Source organism: Lagopus leucura, unplaced genomic scaffold (genome assembly GCF_019238085.1).
Source record: "Lagopus leucura isolate 7727_CA_CO unplaced genomic scaffold, USGS_WTPT01 Super-Scaffold_100022, whole genome shotgun sequence".
NCBI classification, from domain to species: domain Eukaryota; kingdom Metazoa; phylum Chordata; class Aves; order Galliformes; family Phasianidae; genus Lagopus; species Lagopus leucura.
Window position 1 is genome coordinate 1,562,535 of NW_024962275.1, and position 20,520 is coordinate 1,583,054.

The following is a 20,520-nucleotide window of genomic DNA, read 5'->3' on the forward strand; positions in this document are numbered from 1 at the left end:
TTAGAAGGTATGATCCAAAGAAGAACCGGCTGTAGTCAGTGAAGAAAACCCCATTAACAGTTGGCTGAAACAGAGGTCCATTTTACCCTACATACTGCCGTAATACTCTACCTATGTACACACAGCGTTAGCTAGCTTATTAAGAGGTCATTCAGAAAGCTACCTCAGGATTAGCATCTCAGAGGTGCTGAGCAGACTGACAGCCCTTCAACTGCTGCTCAGTGCCAGCTAATGAAATGCACTGGGTGTGCTCCAGCAGCAAGCCGATGCCCTGTGGCATCACAGGAACGAAACATGGGGTAGATAAGAGAGTGGCACATGGCATGAGTTCTCATGGCTCTCTTTCCTCAATCTTTGGCCTGACATCACTGGTCAAGGCAGCTACAGGGAGGCTGCTAGTTTAACCCCTTGTATCACTACTGTTCCATCCACCCCCTGCCAAAACAAACCACACAACCACTTCAGTCCATATACTTTTTCTCACCATAGTGCTTTATTGTTCCAACAAATCCAACTCAATGCCTGCAGCTGAAGGCAAGCAGTGAGCTCTCTAAGAGGAATAGCCCTCCCCAGGCTCAAGCCATTCCCACAGCTGCTTGACTGCACCAGTCCTGTCTTTTGCTGGCACAGCACTGAAGGGATCCCTGCAGAATCAACCAGCTACTGAACAAGCAAGAAGTCCAGCTTATCTTGCTGCCATCAGCACTACTTTAAAAAACTGCATACGATACAAAGAAAACTCTAATAAAGGATTTGTTTGACAGCCATGAAGGAACAAGCCAGCTTGTCACTGTACGTGACCTGATGCATCTCCAAGCCTGCCCAGAAATTCACACAGCTAGCTCTGGTTTCACTTTTCAATGAACACCAACACCAAACAATCTAAATTCCATGCCCTACTGCCTCTTAATTTATTGATGTGGCTTGGCTTATCCAGGCATCAGTTCCCTTTTCTCATGAATGACAAACAGATCGCAACTGCAGATCTGTTAAAGGCAGCTGCGATGTTGAGGACCCTTGGAACTGGCAGGAAACTGCTCCAAACTGACTCCGAGGGCCCATTTCCATGCAGTGTGAGAAGAAAGGTGCTCTGACAGTGAAAGTCAGGAGCTACAGCTGGCAGATCTCATTCACTCATCTCAGTAGGAGTGAGGGCAGAGCCCTGGCTGTGCTGTAACTGACTGTGGGGTGGCGGCTCTTACTTAAGAGCTTTGCACTTGAAGGCAGAAAGCACCACGCTCCATAAACCATGCCAGTGACAGCACGAAGTAAAAAATAAAGATCTATCCCTCCCAGCTCATGCTGCCCTGTACAGAAAGTAGAGCTGCACAGATTCTCTGCCATTATTCCAATCCCCTGTTCTGTAAATTTTGTCTGCAAATAGCTCAGTCCCTCACAGGAGGCATCTGTTTACAACACCTGACAGAAGCCCAAAGGAATTGGGCTGCCAAGACTGGACTGCATGTCTGAGCAGCTATCTCAGGATATCTTACACTCTGCTTATTCTCTCACCTTGCATGCTATGTACACAAAGGGCACAGGGACTGTTCGGGGTTGTCTGGGACTACCGACTGACTTCTTTTATTACTGGAACAAAGTAAGAATTGCACAGTGAAAGACAACACCCTTCCTGCAAAAATAACAAAACAATAACAAAACACTCAGACTAGGAAAAAAAAGCTGTGTTCAGATGAAAGTTGACAAACTGAACTGAAGTATTTTAAATGGATCTCACTGAGAACAAATGAAGGAAAATTGGACAAAATTGGACAAAAATGGAAGAGCTTCCCACTTACATCATTACTGGCCCCACTCCGTCCCAACTCTTCTAGAGACATTAAAATGAGCTCAGAGACGAGGCTGCTGAGTAGCTGCTGAAATCTAAAACCAGTCTGTTACTGTAATGCTGCAGGCACACAGCAGCTCTAGAGTCTGTGTTCATGTCTGTGCTAGCAGCAGCCGCTTCATTCATAATTCAGAGAAGTCTGGCTCAGGCTTCCACAGCCCCTCTGGCACACTGGGCTTTTCACATCCCATGCAGAAAACCCTTCAGGGCAATGCACAATCGTCTTCTCTTAGAAACACCATGCCTCCCCCTCCGTGCTAGAGGGAATTATGCTGCGGTCCTCTGTCCTGGGTAGGCGGAGAACTCAGATGTACACTGTAAGCAGCCAGCCTTCCTCCTCCTCCTTCCCATCCATTTGCTCTGGTGCATCATTATTAAATTACTATAAAACCACTTCTTTAAACTAACACAGGCCTTCAGGGCACAGAAGGCATTAATTCACTTCCCTTTCTTGTCAGCCAAGAACTGTGCCAAAACCACAATGGTTTTCTACAGTTTTCTAAAAGGATTGATTAAAAAAGACAAAACAAAACACACACTTTGGTCACATTGTGAAAGCTGATAGCGACACAGCTCTCAGTCTCAGTATTTTACTACTTTTTTCCTCATGCACAGAATTTGATTTAAAACGGCACAATTTTTTTCTCCTATTCCTTTCTTTCCTATTTCTATCCCTATTCTATCGGATAAACTGGCCTCACAGATTAGAAAATCTCATCAGAGTCACTATAGCGTCACCTCCCAAAGTTCATCTATTAACACAGCTCTATGCTGGATCACAGACAACTCTATGCATTAACAGATGCTCACAGCAGGGAGTTTAAACACACTGCTTTGATGTATTCATACTTTTACACCAACTGTACACTCTGCATGATGAGGGCTTCTGCTTCCTATCTAGCAGCCTGCAAATCTCATCACTTCTGCACCTTCTGGCATCTGTGAGTCCACAGTGGCTGTGATTCTATCTGAAGCACTATACAACCTTTCTGAAATACATTTGCCATACAAGCTGTCGATCGAGGAAGATGTCTGCAACATCAGAACAAAAACAGTGTGTTCATTTCTGTAAAGCAAACTGTACTCTGAATTGTTACACCTCTGGAGACAGTCATGTACAGGGCTCCTCTGCACACAGAAGGCCCATACTGCAGGATCATGGTAAAGCAAACAATTTTTGGCCACATCACAGCAACTGTAACTTACCAGTAAAAGCGATTAAAAAAAAATACTTTGCCCTAATTTTTTAAATAAGCAAAATTTAAAGTTTTTTTTTAAATCATATTCTGAAAAAAAATCACCATGATACACTTCTGCTGTAGTTTGGTATGCCTATCTCAAGCAGCATTATTAAAGCAAGAGAATAACAGAAAAACGTATCAGTACTCTAAGCCAAGTTCAAGCTGTACTACAAATACATCCCGCAGATTGATTTCATATATACTTCAGTCTGATTTTGTTGTGTCCTTTCAGATCCTTTCATACAAGGGCATAACACAACTTCCAGAACAAAAGCCCACAGGAGAAAAACATGGAGCATCTTACTCTGCTAGCTGCTTCATGTGCCTCACAGACTGCAGTTGGATTTACTAAAAGGAAATGAGAGGTCTTTGCTAACGCTGGGCATCTAGTATCCTCAGATTCCTCAGAAATCTCCAGGCTTAACTATTTCAACAGTTCATTCAAATAAGCAATGTCTATAAAACTTACTGAGAAGGGTCTGCATGCTGAAAGCCATTTTCCAGCACAAACACATCTTCCTGGCCCAGCTGTACCAGTGCAGTTGGTTCTTGCCTGTGGCAGCTCTGCCCCTGATCCCCTCCCACAGCCTATGGCAGCCATGGCCTCGCCAGTAGCACAGCTCCTCAAAGCGCTCCCCAGCCTGGACCAAGCAACATCAGTGCAGCCGATGTTACTCATTTTTACAGCTGGTCTGAACTAACCCCTGTTCATTTCGAAAGAACAAACTGCTAGCACATCAATGAAGTCATTATTCTAATAGCCTACAACAACTTGTATTTGAGAGCAAAATGCTCTGATGCTGGCGTCTGCCTCTGAAAGAGAACACCTATCCAGAACACCAGGATATGCTCCTCTTTCTTCCACCCCAATGAAAGGGAAAACCATGCACACATAATAACAAAGCGAAACTAGAACCCGCGTTTGGTTCAGAGTGAAGCACTGTCACGAGTAGGGTACATCTAGCTCAGAGTGCTTTTTAGGACAGAGCCTATGGTACTCCCTTCTCCTAGCAGCACATCCCCTAGCATTTGTGCTAAGACCTGCCAGCACCTTTTCTGGATCACCTACTTACAGAACATCAAGCTCCTGGCACGCTACAGTTTAAGTAGTTCACAGAAGAGCCTTATCTACAGCAAAAAGAAGTCTTGCAAGAATAGTTCTCCACAATGTCTTAACTGCAAAATCATCTTAAGATGCTTGCATTAATCCAACTGGAATGAGAAGAGCCTAAGCACACATAAAAACTCTGTCTCTGCTGCTGCAGACTGAGGATTTGATTCCATAACAAATCATCAGGCAGGCTGTAATTTCATCCCCTCTCTTATGCTAGCATTGGTATGCCTGGTGCAAGTGTTGTGACCAGAATGCCAGCAGGAACAAGCAGGTGAGAAGGACCTTTTGGTGCAGTCTAATCATTACATCCATTCTATCACACTGTAAATCTGCACCCTGAACAGTTTAAGATAGAAAACACGTTCATCACAGAGCGTGCTTTTCAGCAACGCTTAAGGCTTAGGACTTGTGGAGTTAATCATTAGAGAAACAAAAACTCAGCGCAGATCTGAGTGTTCTAAGGGAAAAAAAAAAAAAAATTAAGTACAGCGTAAGTACCTGAGCTTTAATTTTCCTTCTTCACTTCTTCTCTGATGTACACAGAATTAATATGACCTGATAACATGTGCTGTAAGGACAAAGCAGCACAAGCAGAAGCATTACCTTGAAATCTGCATCTCTGGCTGGATGCTGTTTGGCATCCTGACAGATCCATTCACTGCCCGAATTGCTTAATTGCTGAATTCTGTAAAAACAGATTGTAGCTCCCTGCAAGTATGGAGAACTTTTAATTTAGCATTAAACGATAATTTTACAAAGCTTATTTCTGTTACAAATCTTGTTATTTAACGTTGCTCTTTAGAAGTCTTGCATGGTCCAGGATTTTTACAGAACCATCTGCAGTAATTTCATCTATGCCAATTTGGGGCAAATCTCGTGATATAATTGCTCCATTAAAAACAAAAATAATTTCACAGAATTGGTTAGCACTCTGCGGCAGTTCTCAAGAGATCTGATAAATCACATTCTCCTCCCATTACCTCCAGGTTAGAAATCAGAGAATTTCTATTTACAGTAGTTTTCACCCCACGTATATGCATTCTTATGCATTAGGTGATACACAGGCTACAAATTTTTTTTCTATATAAAATTAGCTTCTGCACAGAAATAGCTTTGTCCATACAAACATTATGTCAACAATTCTAAGACCGACAGGAGTGCATTTTTCATGATTCCAGCCTCCTTTACAACAGAACACAGCTGGCACAGCAGAACCTCTACCAGGGAGGAGGCACCAGGAGTGCTGGCGCGGCCCCTCCTTGTGCAGGTTTCCCCGTGCAGGCAGCCATCCATCACACTGCAGATCAAGCAGTTTACGTGCACGTTGCTTCATCGGTTCTCACATCCTATTGCCAAGCTTTCCACTCCTCATTTCACCTCTCAGCTGGTGCAAGAAAGGAGCAAACCTGACCCTACCCGACATGCTGGCACAACCACGGCTCCCAGCAGCCGGAGCAGGGCCCACCACCTTCCTCAGGCCTAAGGGCCCAAAGCACTGTCTGCAGAGAGCAGGCACAAGGACAAAGCAATGTGAAAACCAGTTAAGATAGAAGTAAATATAGATATTCTGGATAGAATAGAAGGTACTTCACTCCGCAGCAACTAATACCTTCTCGCAAGCCTCTGCTGTTTTCCCATACACCGGTACTCTCCGTTCACCAGCACTTAATGCCGCAATGACAGGGAAGGTCACGGAGCGCTGCCTGCTGAGGGGCTCCACGGCCACCACCGGCGCCATTTGGGGATGAGACTCACCAGCACAACAGACGCGCCCAAAGGCCGCCGCTCACCTCAGCTCCCGGGCTGGCCCAGCAACTCCTAACAGTGCACCACCCTTCAGTGCACCAACCCTCAGCTCCACCCTCCCACAGGGCGGGCCCAGCTGCTTCCCGGCCTGCCGCCCACCTTCGCAGCCCCTCGGCTCACCGCACAGCCTCCTGCTAACAAGATGGCGCCGCCAGAGTGTTCCATAGCCGGCGCTTCGCCACGAGCCACTGCCTCTCACTGGCTGCTTCTGCCGCCAATCAGCGTATCGACCTATCAGAAAGCGCTGTGCGACGCGCGGGCACCGCCCCCGCTCCTTGGGCGGGAGCGGAGCGCCATGCCGTTCCCACCTCGCAGCGTAGAGGCTGAGGCCCTCGCGGTCCCTCCATAAGTCACTTGATCACAGAAGTCTGCCGCGTGTGAAATCTTTAAGTCAGCTCAGTTCTGTTTATCTCGTCTTCTGCAAGACCCAACGCCACTGCAAGAAAACCCTTGACTGTCAACATTACTCCCAGCCAGGCAGCAAATACTCCACGCTCCCTTAGCAGCAGTCACGCATTGCTCGCACAGTGCGCGCGTCCCCAGCGCTGTGAGCGGGCTGCAGCTGCATGCCCTCACAAAACCTGGAGTGCAGGAGCACACAATTAGTGCTTTGTTTCATTAGCAGGCAGAAAGGCAGCAAAACCAAATCCTCATTCCTCCAACTCAGTATGGACACGTAGCTGTAAAATCTGGTAAAATCCTAAAAGGTTTTGTATGCAGAGTCTTCGGGGGCCTTGGGTAATGAAGACAGTACTGCACAGTGAAAAAGGAGGGCAATCTAAACCAGAAAACAATCCTTGCTGTGTAAACTGATGCCTCATTTTATTATTTCATTTAAGGGCCTCCAGGCAGGCAGTGCACGTTACTCCGCTCGCTCAGGCACAGCCCAGCACAGCCCCGTGCCCTCAGCACACCGAGCCATGCCATCCCATTAAGCCCTCCAGAAAGGCCCCTTCTGAAGTGTCTAAAGTTAGGCTGGATGAGTGCGAGCCAAGCTGCTGAACAGATGGAACAAAATCCTCCTCTTGATAGCAGGAACTTTATATTACTGCCACAGATAAGAAGGGCAGCTAAAAAAAGTCAAGGAGGTGGTTACATAAATTGCAGGAAGGCTTACCAGCAACACTTAAAGGTGAAGTTTTGATAGAGCTGGAACATTCGCTTCCATCCGAAGACCCTGCACAACCAAGAAGGAAAATCTCAGAAACTAAAAGGAGATTGTAACCATAGAGGATCAGTGCCAGAGAGCCCGGACCTCAGCGATCCAGCACAAAGCATTTGCAAGCAGCAGCCCAGAGCACACCAGGCTCTTCAGAAAAATATATAAGCTTCAGCAGGCAATGTGGCATTCATTTTGAGTTCACTGCACAAAACCAGCTGAGAGCATATGTGAACAGAGAGATAATTAACTACAGGAGATAACATCTTATTACAGCAAAAAATGCTAACAAACTCATTCTTCTTTGCTTACAGATCTGTGATATATTCCTGCCTATAGCAACTTTGAGTCAATGTGATTTGTGGTTTGTTTTTTTTCACCTTGCTCATTCAAAGGCTTGAGTACCTGTAAATTCATCTTTCTCATCTTAAAAATGATCTGCTTCCTTATATTTCACGTGTAATTGAGCTTCAAAAGACATGCCTCTCAGCAGACAATCTGTTTTTCTTAGTTGCAGATGCCTTAGATGGAGTCAGAGTTGAACTATGCTGGTAATATTTATTTGTGAGTAATGTCTTTCAGAAGGATATCTAAAATAATCCACAACTGGAAACTGACTACAAAATATTTCTTAGAAAATGTTATAAAGCTTTTTGTTACGTTTGTTCCACCACCACACTGAAATGATGAGTATACGCAGCGCACAGTTTTGAGGCAATGTTTACTTAGTGGAACAAAGCAACTTTTCCTTCTTTTAAGCAGCACAGTTTTGGGGCAAAGTGGAAAGCACACACAATTTCCTACTCCCTTCGGGAAAGACAAATGGACAAATGAACTGCTTTGGTTGCTTCTCCCCCTCCCATCTTGCCTTTATTCGCCTTCAAACTTTCTCCAGAAGTTGTGATTATTGAGAAACTGCAGAGCTGGAATTACCAAGGTGCACCAGTCTGTGAAAGACAAAGCAGTAAAAACGACACAAACCTTATAATGCCATTCTCTTACAGGAAAAGTATGGGTAGAAAAATGACAGCATGATAACAGCCTCCCAGAGTAAGGCTGCTTTCAGAGTCACCTTTAGTCACTTTGGTGACAAAAATACATTTTTACTCCTTGTTATCTCTTTGCAGAACACACACAGTTGGGGGAGCCTGATCTGCACTGTGACCCAATTAGTGCATTCATCCAGTTGCACAGCTAAACCCAGTTCAGCTATGACTACAAGCTTCTAGTGAAGATGACGTGAATGACACTTCACCCCACAGAATCTATGTTACTGATGATGATAAGTAGAGCTAGGCTGCGTTTATTTTGCAGATCCAAGCGGAATTTGGAGGGTCATGGAAAAAAATGTTCTAAATTGGACATATTTGAGAAATACTGAGTCACAAGCCTCAAGCTGCACAAGGTCATTTTAGCAGTTTCTTTTTTCAAAGCAAAACCTACATTTTATTATATAAAGCAATGTTGGCAACACCAAGAATATGAAGTCTTTTTTAGCAAAGTCCTTTGCAGCACAAATATAGTTTTGGTCTGACAGAAGCTTGCAGATCCTAACACTTCTATTTTAGGAAGAGAATTGGTTTTCTATTGCAAAATATTTAATGAATTTGTTAAAATGAAATGAAACAAGGAAGTAGTTATACAATTTTACTTGTTTATATTTCAATTCATAAAGTATACACACTGCAACTATGCTACCACAATGTCCACGCATTTCATATTGATGGAGATACAAGTTTTGTTTTGTTTTTGGTATTAAACAATAGAGATAATGTATGCAGTTAAGGAAAAAAAGCTTGGACATAGCATGTTCTATTCTGTAGTTACAGAGTACATTAGCTAGCATTAGTACAGTAAACAAGAAAAAGGTAGAAATACAAAATAAACCAAATATCTTTATATACAAACCAGTGCCTCTTATTGTTACCAGCTTATACTCACACTGCACACGAAATTTATCCACTGATGCAATAGATACTTCAGCATAACACAAACCATTATAAATTAAAAAAAAAAAAAAAAATACAAGGTGCAAAACTCCATTCTACAGCTTTCTGGTGAGAACTCAGACAATCCAAAGAATAAGCAATCCAAGCATGTTTAGCACCTATTAGTGCAACTGCATCGAGCATGGAAAATGACCTACACAACCTCTGAACGCGTTACCAGGGAAGCCAGTTGGACAGCTATAGATGCTCGCAGCTACACTCACGCAGTGATTTTTGCCTCATATATATCTCAGTTCATTGTTTCTTTGTCCCATTCATACCTATGTGCAAAACTAAATCCTGGAAGCTTTCTCAGAGCTTCACAGAAGGCCTGCTACAGGCGGGTAAAAACAACGGAAGAACAGAACAAAAAAAAGTGACAAAAAACAAACAAAAAGACTCAATTAAATGTCAGACCATCCACATGAGCAGTCCTTGTTAGCTGGGGATTTTAACGCTGTTGATATGTGGATCAAACAATACGACACAGAAGTGAAACAGAACTTCCCCAAGAATTCTGATTATTCTCGTCTAGCATTCAGCCAAGGCCCTGAACCTCAGGTTGCAAATTTGTTTGGCAAACACAAAAAAAAAAAAAAAAAAAAAAAGCTCAGAGTTGCATAGAATTGATTAGTAACAGAAAGAAATGCCAAACACAGAGATGGATGCTGCATCTAACTAGAACAAAGTGGGGCTGCGCTGACAGGAATGCTGAAATCATCCCCATTCAAAAACGAAACTTCACCTCCTACTCTCTATATCCTACCTCTGGGGACTGCTTTCTGGCACTGATGTAGTTCTTGGTAGTTGTCTTTTTTTTTCTTCTTTTTTTGCTTTGTTTTTCTTTTTTTTTTTTTCCTCTTTTTTTTTTTATAATTCCTTTAGTGACACTTTTCCTTTCAAATAAAATATTAAAAAAGGTTATAACTGTAAAAAAACCTATCGTATGTAAACTTAACAATTAGGGTTTGGTAAGTTCTCGTACCTAGTCTGTGAAAAGCCTCCAGCCAGACCGCAGAATGGAGTGTTTCTCTGAAGAGCTTCAATCTAGCTACATCACCTGTTAAATATCAGTAGTATGAAGATCCCATGTCTAGCAATAAAGCCATTTTTGTGTTTCCATCCTTTTTATCACTGACCTATTGAAATCCCGACATGCTGTATTTCTATTGTATTTACATTCTGGTCCTCTCGTGTCACAGAATTAAACATCTGGCCAAGGAAGGCAACAAAAGGTGTTGTGTTAAGAAGGTGTGTTTGACAGAACTGCATTTCAACAAGTCTCTTTTCCTTGGACTCCAGTCACTGTCTTTATAGAGCTTATTGTTCTGTTGAACCATGTTTTCTTTGCAGCTTGTACTTCATTCAATGCCAGACCCAAATGGTGTTCCAAATCCTGCAAACAGAAGAGTGATTTCTGTAACTTGGTATGTATTCACAGCACAACAGGAGTTGAACTGAGAAGGCTGTAGGACATCTACAATTTCTTAGCTATCACAGAAGCGAGTCTTAAATTGAAAGGAGCACAACAGGCGATGAAAGAAAAAAGTACAAAAAAGCTTTGAACTCCAAAGCAAGCCTGTGTCATTGCCCTCAGTGAAACATTCAGCTTCCTCCAGTACATGCAAGGTCTTTAATTCTTTCCTATCTGAGAAGGAGGTATTCCCAAAGGAAGTGGACTTCCTCCAAACTAACTTTTAAGTTTCTGGGGAGAAGCACTGACGTTGCATTTTTGGGCTACAAGAACAACGTTGTCATATTTTCCATAAATACCTCAAGTACCTGGAGTGTTTTCCAGTCATGTTTTAAGAAACATGTCTAACATTTGTCACATGTTAGCTGTTCGTTTAATGTCGATTGTGAGATAAAGAACTGCATGATTCAGTCCTTTGTCAGAATTTGGATTTCTTCCAGGGAGTTGCAGAATATCAGTAAGTTCTGCACTGCAGCCACGCAGATGTCTGGAAGTTGTAAGGAGCTGGTTGGTAAACACAGTTCATGTAATTTGAATTATTTTATCTGCATACACTAAGTTTCAGACCCAGGGATGGTTAAGTAAGTCAGACAGGAAACAGCAAGTTACAGTTTCAACCAACAGGATCTGTTCCAAACTCTCTAAAACAAACACACTTTTCTAGGGATGCAGACACACCACATACACTGTAGAATGAACCCCAAAGTATTACCTGTATTTTACATTCTGCTTCCACGAGCTGCAGTTTGGTCTGGGCCAGCTCAAGCTCCATCTCCCTCAGCTGGTTTTTCAGCGTTTCCTTCTCCTCGTCCGTGTCATCATCCGAACCATCCTTGGCTGAGCTTGCAACCTTCACACGGCCTTCTTTATTGAAGAACTCCCGGCAGTGTTCACAGTCATCCACTTTTTGCTAGAGTAAATACCTGATTGTGAATGCCTGTACCAGAGTGCTGAGCACAGCCTTTCCGTGCCTCTGCTCTGGCAGCACAGCACCATGTGAGAGGGACTGCTAATGATCTGCAAACCCTGAACTGCCAGGGAGCACAGCCAAGCAGGAGCTCCGGCCGCCCCCAGGTCTGTGGACTCTGGAAACACTGCTGTACTTTTGGTAAGACTGTCTGGCTCAGATAATGGGCTGTGTAAAAGACAGCCAAAAAAATCTCCTCCAGAAGAAAATAAGACCCCCTCAGAACAATTAAAACGTATTACTGCCAAGCATGAGAATGTAGGCAATATAACAAGGGAGAGATGAACACCAGCCATCCCTCCTACAATCTTTCCAGAACTGTAAGTCATGAAGGAATGCTCTTTCAACCATCATTTTTGCAATGACTAATTATGTGCTTTCTGTTATGATTTTGCTAAGAGATTTAAGTGTTGTAGACTGATTCTATCTGTTCTCTTACCCGTATTTTTTCAATTTCAGCCTTATTCGCTGTTTGTTGCTTTTCCAGTCGCTCACTCAGCTGGGAACAAATCTGAAAAGCAAAGTTATGTACCAGACTATTTAGAAATGCAATTTTTATCCCAGATGAATGCTAAAGCATAAATAAATGCTACAGGAGTATTAACAGGGACAGTTTTATGGCTCTGAGAAAATAGGAAAATTGGGATACTACATTAAGTTGTGTCATTCTATACGTATTCTTCTATGTCTATAGAAAGTGGTCACATAAGTTTGGTCTTGCTAAAGGAATCCAAAACGGTTAGGGAAAGCATGAGTCCTTTGGGACAAAGGCACCAGCCACAACCCCAAAAGTAGCAGTGCTTTTTGTTTGTTTGTTTTTTGAAGTCAGTTCCTCAAGACCCATGTGACTTAAGAACATCGTGAAAGTTTCCATTAAAAAGACTCATCAGTTTAGGCCTTCGATACCTGATGATCAGGTGCTGGAATTCCAAAGTAAAATCTCTAAAATGAAAAAGGCATCTTTCTCTCTTCTTACATGCAATTACCATCTGATGGAAGAACTGAAGATAGGAAAGCTTTGCAATGAAGTAAAATCGAGATATACAGGAGCCCATATGAACAATGTTGGGCTGCCACTGAGGCCGTGAAACTGGTGATCTATCAACACCTGTGTTAAGAGTAAACAGAGCTGGCCATCATGATCTCAGCAAATACAAGTGCCAGCTTCCTGCTTAAAATAGCTAAAATGTCTCCTCAAAGGAATGACACAAATCTCCTAGGATGCCTGAGATTGCAATTTGACTGCAGAACATGTAATCATTAAGTTGTGCTTACCTGTTTGTAGTCACCAATTATAGAGCTGTTCTTTTTGATCTCTGACTCAGCTTTATCTAGTTCCCTACGACACATTTCCTTCAGCTGTGGAAAAAAAAAAAGTTTATATATTTGTACAATCTGAGAAATAAGCATATGGTACTTCCTCCTTGTCCTTAACCTCAATACCTTTTGCACAGGGAACAAAGGTCTATCTCAGCTATGTGCAAACAGGGAAAAGCTGGACTACGGTGGCTCTCTTTGCTAGAAAATTGACTAGTTTAGAGAAGGAAGTATTAAATGTACTGACAGCTGAAGTTCTGTCCTGCCTCTTTGTGCAGCAATCTCTGGCACAGTCTGTGCCTTCACAATTTCAAGTAAAAAATTCACTATCCTGTGAAGCACCTGACAGGAAAGAATTCTGTTTTGCTGACGCTCTTTACACTACAGAGGAGGCACAAGCAGGACTTAGAACATTAAGCTCTTCCTACACTTGTCACTTTTTTTTCCCATATCTGCACTGCACAGAAATCTGAAAATGACAGAAGTGCCCCTAACCTGAGCTGATTCTTCTTCCAGGCGCCTCTTTTCTTCTTCTGCATCAATCAATTTCTGCTTGGTCATTAGCAGTTCCTTATTCAGAGCATCTGCCTTTTCCTCTGCCTGGAACACAGAGCAAAGCACAGCACTGAAGAGAAGCTTCCTTGTTGTGCGGATGCTGGTAGGCAGCAACGGGTGGAAACTGCAGTAGGACACAGCCAAGAACACTGTCCTCTCATTCTTATTAAAAGAAGTCTCTTCTTGTTGCTAATAAAAGTAATGTTAGGTCAGATTCCTCTTTTAAGAAAAGAATGTCCCACCAGAAAGCACACAATCTTTTCTCACTACTTTTTTTTAAGAATAAATGTGCATAGCTGTAAAATCTTGGGCTGTTCATAAGCTGCTTTGCAAAGTAAGACAGCTTTTCCTGTCTAACACACAGCAACTCAGTACTTCCCAATAGGTGTATGAATTCAACATAAAAATAGATCAATAACTCAACTGATATATAGAATGTTCAGAAAGTAGCTGTACCATTTCCCTTCAAAGGAAGAAAATCAAACAGTGAATTTTAGTCCCTTAAAGTCCTGCTGATCCTTTAAAACAGATGGCAAAGGCAAAGAGAACATCTTTTCATTATACATGGTTTTTAAGCTGTTTTAAAGCTAAAGGAAACTGGGATATGGGAGTCTAGCAATAGCAGAAAAATGAAGCCTATTTTCTGGTCTAGTGCAAAGGTTATTAAGGAAATTCTCGTATTTCCAAATGCTTTGCTTTGATCTTTTAGGCTGCAAGATTTCAGAGACACTATGAAATTATTAGAAAAGGTGTACAAGCAATCTCCTTTGGTACTTTTCTTTCAGGACATCTGGCCAGTAGAATGAAACTTACCATTGCAGCTTCCAATTAGAAGAGTTAATCAGGGTTCCAACATAGGATCAAACCTACCTATCTCCTCCTGGGGGATAACCTGAATGCTACCAACATCGTTTACCACCTTTGAAGGCATGAGCGTTACATATCCACCGGTGTATCTCAAAGACTTACTCAGTTTTTTTCTCTCTTAGCTCTCTATTTAAAGGAATAAAAGCACAACTGGTTTATATGGGCTAGAGCAGCCCCAAACAACAGTTAGTAACAGATACAAAAACTTCTGCACTACTTTGTTTTGGTTTGGTTTGTTTTTTTGCTGCAGTCCACCTTCTGAGAGCAACCAGTGGGCATCTGCACAGCCTTCCATGAGCTATCTCCAACACAGTGAAAAAGCACAGGTAATAGGAGGTGAACATAAGAATGCTTTTTGAAAGCCCCGCATGGAACATACTTCTATGTTTCACTCATTTTTAACATTACAGAGCAGTAGATGTAACAAACCTGAAAGTCATAAAACAAACTTCATTAAAAGCAACTTCATCCATTAGCATCACCATTTACAAGGAGTATGTTTCCAACAGCCAGCTTCCAGGAGACCATGGGAAACCTTGTGTTCTCTGGAAGCAGATAAGCTGAAACATTTTTAAGCCTGTCAACTCCTGCACAACATGATTTTTAAAGTTATTTTTCTTTCAGATTTCAAAAGCACCCTTATCTTGGCACACAATGAGAACAGCAAACGTAAGGACTTGAACTTTGTTCCTCATCTCCCCGAGCAGATGGACTAAATGTGGCCCAGCCTATCAGGTGCATTACAAATGCCAGTGCCTTTGCACGTAACGTGAAAAGCATATCCTAAAAAAATCTCCAAGACATCACTATGTAATGAAGGGAATGCAGAGCAAGCTTAAAAAAAAAATCACTACGAAAAAGTAAACCTGAAACCTCTTTCTGAGAGCTCTGCTGATATGGAAAACAACCAATGATGAGTTCATGTGGGCAGATTTCAACAAGCCAAACCCTTTTCTAGAATTGCCTAATAGGTATCTGAGGATCTGATCCTACTGAGAGCCAGACAGACTCAGACTTTCAAATTTATTAGGTACCAAAAGCCTGTCTTCTGTGAGCTCATACTCATCTGAATACCAGTTGAAGAAAAACAGAATACAGAATCCATGCTGGTATTTTTGTAACAATTTGAAGACTTGACTTAGCTCCTGCTATACTTTCTTTCAATATAGAAAGAACATAGAGAAGAAAGTAACTCATCAAGTCCAGGCTTAGAACCTCTCTTCTCTTTCCAGGCTGAATGCTTTTCAGAAGATTCCATATTTCAGATGCTGGTCCTGTTTCCTGTGGGTATCTGACACAGGTCTATATATCATTGCTCCGCAGTACGGGCATGGAGGAAAGAATCCTAACCCACCCGTATCAACTGTTCCACATTTTGCAGCATATCAGACACCCTGTACTGGTGCTTCTCCACTCCACGTAATGTGACGACCTGCATCTGCTCAACCTGTTGCCCTGACAGGACTACAAGAAGCCCAGTAGTCTCATAAAAAAAAACCAAAGGCAATCCCTAACCCTGGAGGCAAGACACAAGTGAAAATACATTCTTCAAGGAACAAAGAATATGGGATTTATCACCCCATCAGCAGAAAATTAAACATTACAAAGTATGAAAATACTCAGTGATACCTACAGTGAGAGGAGCCACTAGAAATTAGCCCCAGTACTTTGTCTCCACTACGGAGCATAAAAACATCTTACATTGTCTAAATCCTTCCGCAGAGCAATCTTGCTGGTCACCAGTTCGTGTGCAAGGTCATCATTTTCTTGCTCAAGCCTCATGTTTGCTTCTTGCAGACGCCGGTTCTCACGCTATGGGCAGACAGAAAGTCAAGAAAAAGGTTTTGCTATGCGTTTATCTATAAAACACAGCACTCTGTGCCTGACTGCAAATGTCCAGCTTACATCTCAAACACTGAAAGTCAATTCCACCTGCATGAAATTTAATGAGAACAAGAGCTGCTACCCATACAGTAAATACAAAATAAAGCAAATTAAATATTAGTCTTGAGAAGAAACTGCATGTTAATAACTCATCTCTTCCTTGTTGAGATGGTGAAATGTTTTTGAAGAATGCAGTGGTAGGAGTGCCACTCTGCCATCACACCCTACCAAGAGATTCCTACAAACACTCATTTCCTAATAGCTGAAAGTAAACTTTTCATGCTGGAAAAACGTGAGAGTGGATGTACTGGGAAAGCCACTCTATATTCTCTTATAATTCCCATCACGCAGACAGATGTTAAAGTTTACATAAAACTCTTCAGCTTAAAACATGTAAGTGGATGTATGCGTACATGGACTTGTCAGAAGACAAAACAGCTTAAAGAAAAACCAAAAACTTCTGCAGGTATTGCATGTTAAATCAGATTACAGTGGGTAAGCATTACCTCAAATCTTTCTATTGGATCCTCCTGCTGAGCTTGCTGCTCTCTCATGGTGTGATATTCCTTTTCGTACTTCTTCAACTTCTTCTGGCTAATCTAAATTAAAGCAGCCTATTAGTTGCTGTCCGGAACATCAATAAAAAGACACACAATTCACAAAGGGTTATGCTGTGAGCTTTGGGCAACTCCTGCCTTCTCTAAAATGCAGCTAACAATCTTTTCTTGAATGTCAAACCTTTGGATATGGTCTAAAAAAATTTTTTCACTCAATATAATAACAAAAGTATCCCTATCTCTCATCCTTTTGTGAAATACAGAGAAGTGTTAGAAGGGGATTCCTAAGAGCACCCTACCTGAGTTCTCCTTGGTACTTACAGCTGTTTGATACCCAAAACATTACAGTAGCTTAGCAAAACTGAATCTCTTGATATCCACCATACGTGTTTAATTTCTGACCTAACATAATGCTGAGGTTTCTTCAGCTGCTTTTCTAGCAGCAGCATTTGCCATCATGTTGAAGTGTTTACTTTAAAAGAAACTACAGATGCAAAAGCAGTTTTCCCCTCTCTAAGAAGGGAGAGAAAAGTGAATTAAATTCAGTGTTTTGTGCAGTGTTCAAGTCCTGCAGGAACAGAGAACACACAAGAACTGCATCAGATCCAGACCAGCACCCTGCCTGCTGTCAGCTGTTGGGTGTGCAATGTGCTGCAGGAGTGTAGTGACAGTATGTGCTAAAACCACTAACAGCATTTCACACGCAAAGCAGTACACATCCAAATTACATCACCAGTAACAAAAGCTGCTGAATCCTTATTGTTATTTCAATAAGCCAAATCATATGAAGTTATTTTTTAAGAGGAAAACATTCCCATATTTTGTCTGAGAAACAAATTTGATATGCATAAATGACAGACAGTGGAAAACATGCTTCAGTTTCTCTTACGTTTGTTCCTTATCATTAACAACCTTACTTGGAACGAGCAGCAGAAACCTGGTAGCTAGGCTCCCCCTAGTGAGAACTGCACGGAAACATTCAGTTGAATGTGCTTCCGCTGAGTCTTTTTGGAGAATCCAGCCCATGTACCTGGAGTGGGTCCAGCCCTATTACAGCTGCAGCAGTGATCCTTACTCAGCAGCCCAGAATATTAACCCCTTTCTTACAATACAGCCTGTAACTTCATGGAACTAGATTATTTCACCGCTCTGCTCCGGCTGAACTGTGCTAACTGTTGGGTTCCACACACCAAATCTCAAGCTATGTAAAGGTTAGCTTTTGAAAGGAGAGGAAGCCACACTGCCAGTCAGACAGGAGTGCATTAAACTAGTGTTGCCCCTGCATACTATATTCATTATACTCATATTAATGATTCAATCATACTCATTATGAGGTGATCGTGAGAACATTTACTACTGTCACCAGTTCTTGATACTGGAGCCTTAGCAGGATCCATGCTCAAGGAGTCAGCAAGGCCTTTGGGCCTCCATGGTGACAGAAGGCAGAAATGAATACTGAAGTCCCACCAGTATTTTGAGGGCAGAGAACACTTTAAGAAACGACTGCTGTCTCAAGCTCATCATTTACTGACCTCCTTTTCAGCAGAATGCTGTTGTAATCACAGTGCCTTAGCTAGGCTACTTCTCCCTTCCTATAAATGATTTATTTTGACATCAGGCCCTTTTCTGCTCAAGAGCATTTCCAGATACAAAGCTGGAGATTTCTACTGACAGCAAAGGACTTACATTTTAGGTCAAAGAAAGCAATTATGTGCAATGTCCAATCAGAGGCAACACAGCACCTGTGCACAGCCCAGTAACACAGTTTGCATTTTCTCCCTAAACTTCCATTTAACCCCCTGACAACACAGCACTCAGGGAAGCAGTGCACAGTCTTCACTGTTTGCTTCAACTACTTCACTGGGAATGAAGGGAGATTTGGCAGAGTGGAAATATGAAAAGCAAATGCAGTCATTGCACTTCATCTTGACCAGATATGCACAGAATGTCTGATCTGTGGCTACTCCTCAGTGACTGGATGTTTATATAGCTTGCTTGCTTCCTGGTTACTTCCTAATTTCTACACTAGTGTCATAAGAAATGCTTGAGTGCTATGGAGAATACTGCTAGTACCCCTCAGTGCAGGGAAGTTCATGTACTAGGAAGACTGTAATTATGCACTGATGCTACAGAAGAATTATTCTAATGGGGGAAAAAAAAAAAAAAAAAAAAAGATTTTGAACCTTCCAGTATATTTGACCAGAAGCTACTAACTTTGTAACATTAGGTTGAAATTCCATTTTAAGGGTTTGTTCTAATGTGTAGATATGAAGTGTTCTAATGTGTAGATATGAAGTGTTCTAATGTGTATGAATATGAAGATAATATATGATGTATGAATAATAAGATATGAAGTGGATAACATCAGAGGGGAACAAACGTAACTCCCACTGCCCCAAACTAAAAAACTTCACTGTGTGCCTCAGAAATTGTACCCACTGAAGATGTGCTCACGGTTGCTGTCACCACATCTTTACCTTCATGTTACAGGCCAACTCCATCAGCTTTTTTGCATTCTCCTCTGAGCGGTATCTCTTGGGCAGCTGAACACGGAAGAATTTCAAAGCCCCTTCAAAGTCAGTCAGTAACAAATCATCCTTGGTAGTCTGCAGACAAGGAAAGAAAAATCAGCAATTGCAAAGCAGATTTTGGACAATTACTGAATTCCCAGAGATAATATAGCAACGACAGTTCTGTAAAGCTCCCAAGAACTTATCTATTTGTTACCCTTCTGTAAATAGCATTTGTTTCTATTCCTGCAGCTTTCTATTTCCCTGCCTCCCCATCCCCCAAAAGCACTCTGCCGTACCAAAGATGACAGACAACAGCACATGCAATACAGGAAGCTCCTAGCTTAAAAAAAATTGAAAATTAACAGGCATCTTAATTTTTGCTACCTGTGCACAATGGCACCATGGTGCAGAAAGCACCGTGTTAGAAGTTGGATACTCACTTTTAATAACCCCAGTGCAACGTTAAAGATAACACTTATTCCCTAGAGAGAAAAATAATGACAAAATAAGTTAATTTCTTGGTATTTGCAATCCTAGTTTTTAATCTACTTGCTGGATTTTGTTGTTAGTCTAGTTTCTGCAAAGATGAGAACAAGGATACAAATGCAAACAGGTTCTACATTAAATGACTTCAGTTAGGAAGGTACATTCAATGGATTGCCATTACTGATAGCAAACCAATGTTTCAGCACAGGTTTTACTATCTTAATAGCTCCAAACTCCAAAATGATGAAGGTGCTGCACTTTATTTTTAAGGACTGGTTGGTCAGCTCAAGATGATTCCATTTTCATACAGCAACTTCTGAAAACACTGAACTCAAATGCAGCAATATATACATGGATATATTAACTTCTGGGATTCAAAAGTTGGGATAATTCTTGCAATAAAAAAGAAGGTAACTCACTTTAGGACAGAGTCTCACATCATCTATTTTGCCACTGTTTGTTAGAGGTGTTTTGCTTAAGCTGCCTGGTTAATTATAGCAGTCCCTACACCCAGTAGTAGCATACAGCTTCCTAAGGGGTGCCTGCCCTGATCACAACACACTGCTCATCAGATTTCAAGATTGTCTTTCTTTTCCCATTGAATTTCTTTTCACTCTTATTCTAAAGCAATACAAAAAATCAGCGTTCACTAGGAACACGTTTACTATTTGTGGATTTAAAATGTGTTTCTAAACAAATATAACTGATTTTCTAGATACCATCTGCTGCCTTCAGTTGCATTGGCA

At 41.8% G+C, this 20,520-nt stretch overlaps 1 protein-coding gene and 1 long non-coding RNA gene across 7 annotated transcripts in view; both read right to left on the reverse strand.

The window, feature by feature from the left end:
- LOC122184173 overlaps window positions 1-7,186 on the reverse strand; it is a 60,955-nt gene extending 53,769 nt beyond the window's left edge. For 2 of the 5 annotated variants that reach the window (XR_006180500.1, XR_006180499.1), the window contains exon 1: window positions 5,811-5,916. This is a non-coding gene — a long non-coding RNA (uncharacterized LOC122184173). Of the gene's footprint in view, window positions 1-5,810; window positions 5,917-6,106; window positions 6,207-7,124 lie in introns of those variants that run through there. The other 3 variants (XR_006180503.1, XR_006180501.1, XR_006180502.1) reach the window with 3 other exon arrangements.
- Window positions 7,187-8,800: 1,614 nt separating this feature from the next.
- The window catches only part of RABGAP1 (RAB GTPase activating protein 1), a 60,586-nt gene continuing 48,866 nt past the window's right edge, over window positions 8,801-20,520 (reverse strand). For both annotated transcript variants that reach the window (XM_042878900.1, XM_042878901.1), the window contains exons 18-26: window positions 19,729-19,770; window positions 19,253-19,381; window positions 16,725-16,817; window positions 16,036-16,146; window positions 13,408-13,512; window positions 12,871-12,954; window positions 12,035-12,106; window positions 11,341-11,538; window positions 8,801-10,550 (exon numbers count right to left, since the gene is read on the reverse strand). In XM_042878900.1, the coding sequence (XP_042734834.1) occupies window positions 10,428-10,550; window positions 11,341-11,538; window positions 12,035-12,106; window positions 12,871-12,954; window positions 13,408-13,512; window positions 16,036-16,146; window positions 16,725-16,817; window positions 19,253-19,381; window positions 19,729-19,770 (957 nt within the window). In that variant the 3' untranslated portion in view covers window positions 8,801-10,427. The remainder of the gene's footprint in view (window positions 10,551-11,340; window positions 11,539-12,034; window positions 12,107-12,870; window positions 12,955-13,407; window positions 13,513-16,035; window positions 16,147-16,724; window positions 16,818-19,252; window positions 19,382-19,728; window positions 19,771-20,520) is intronic.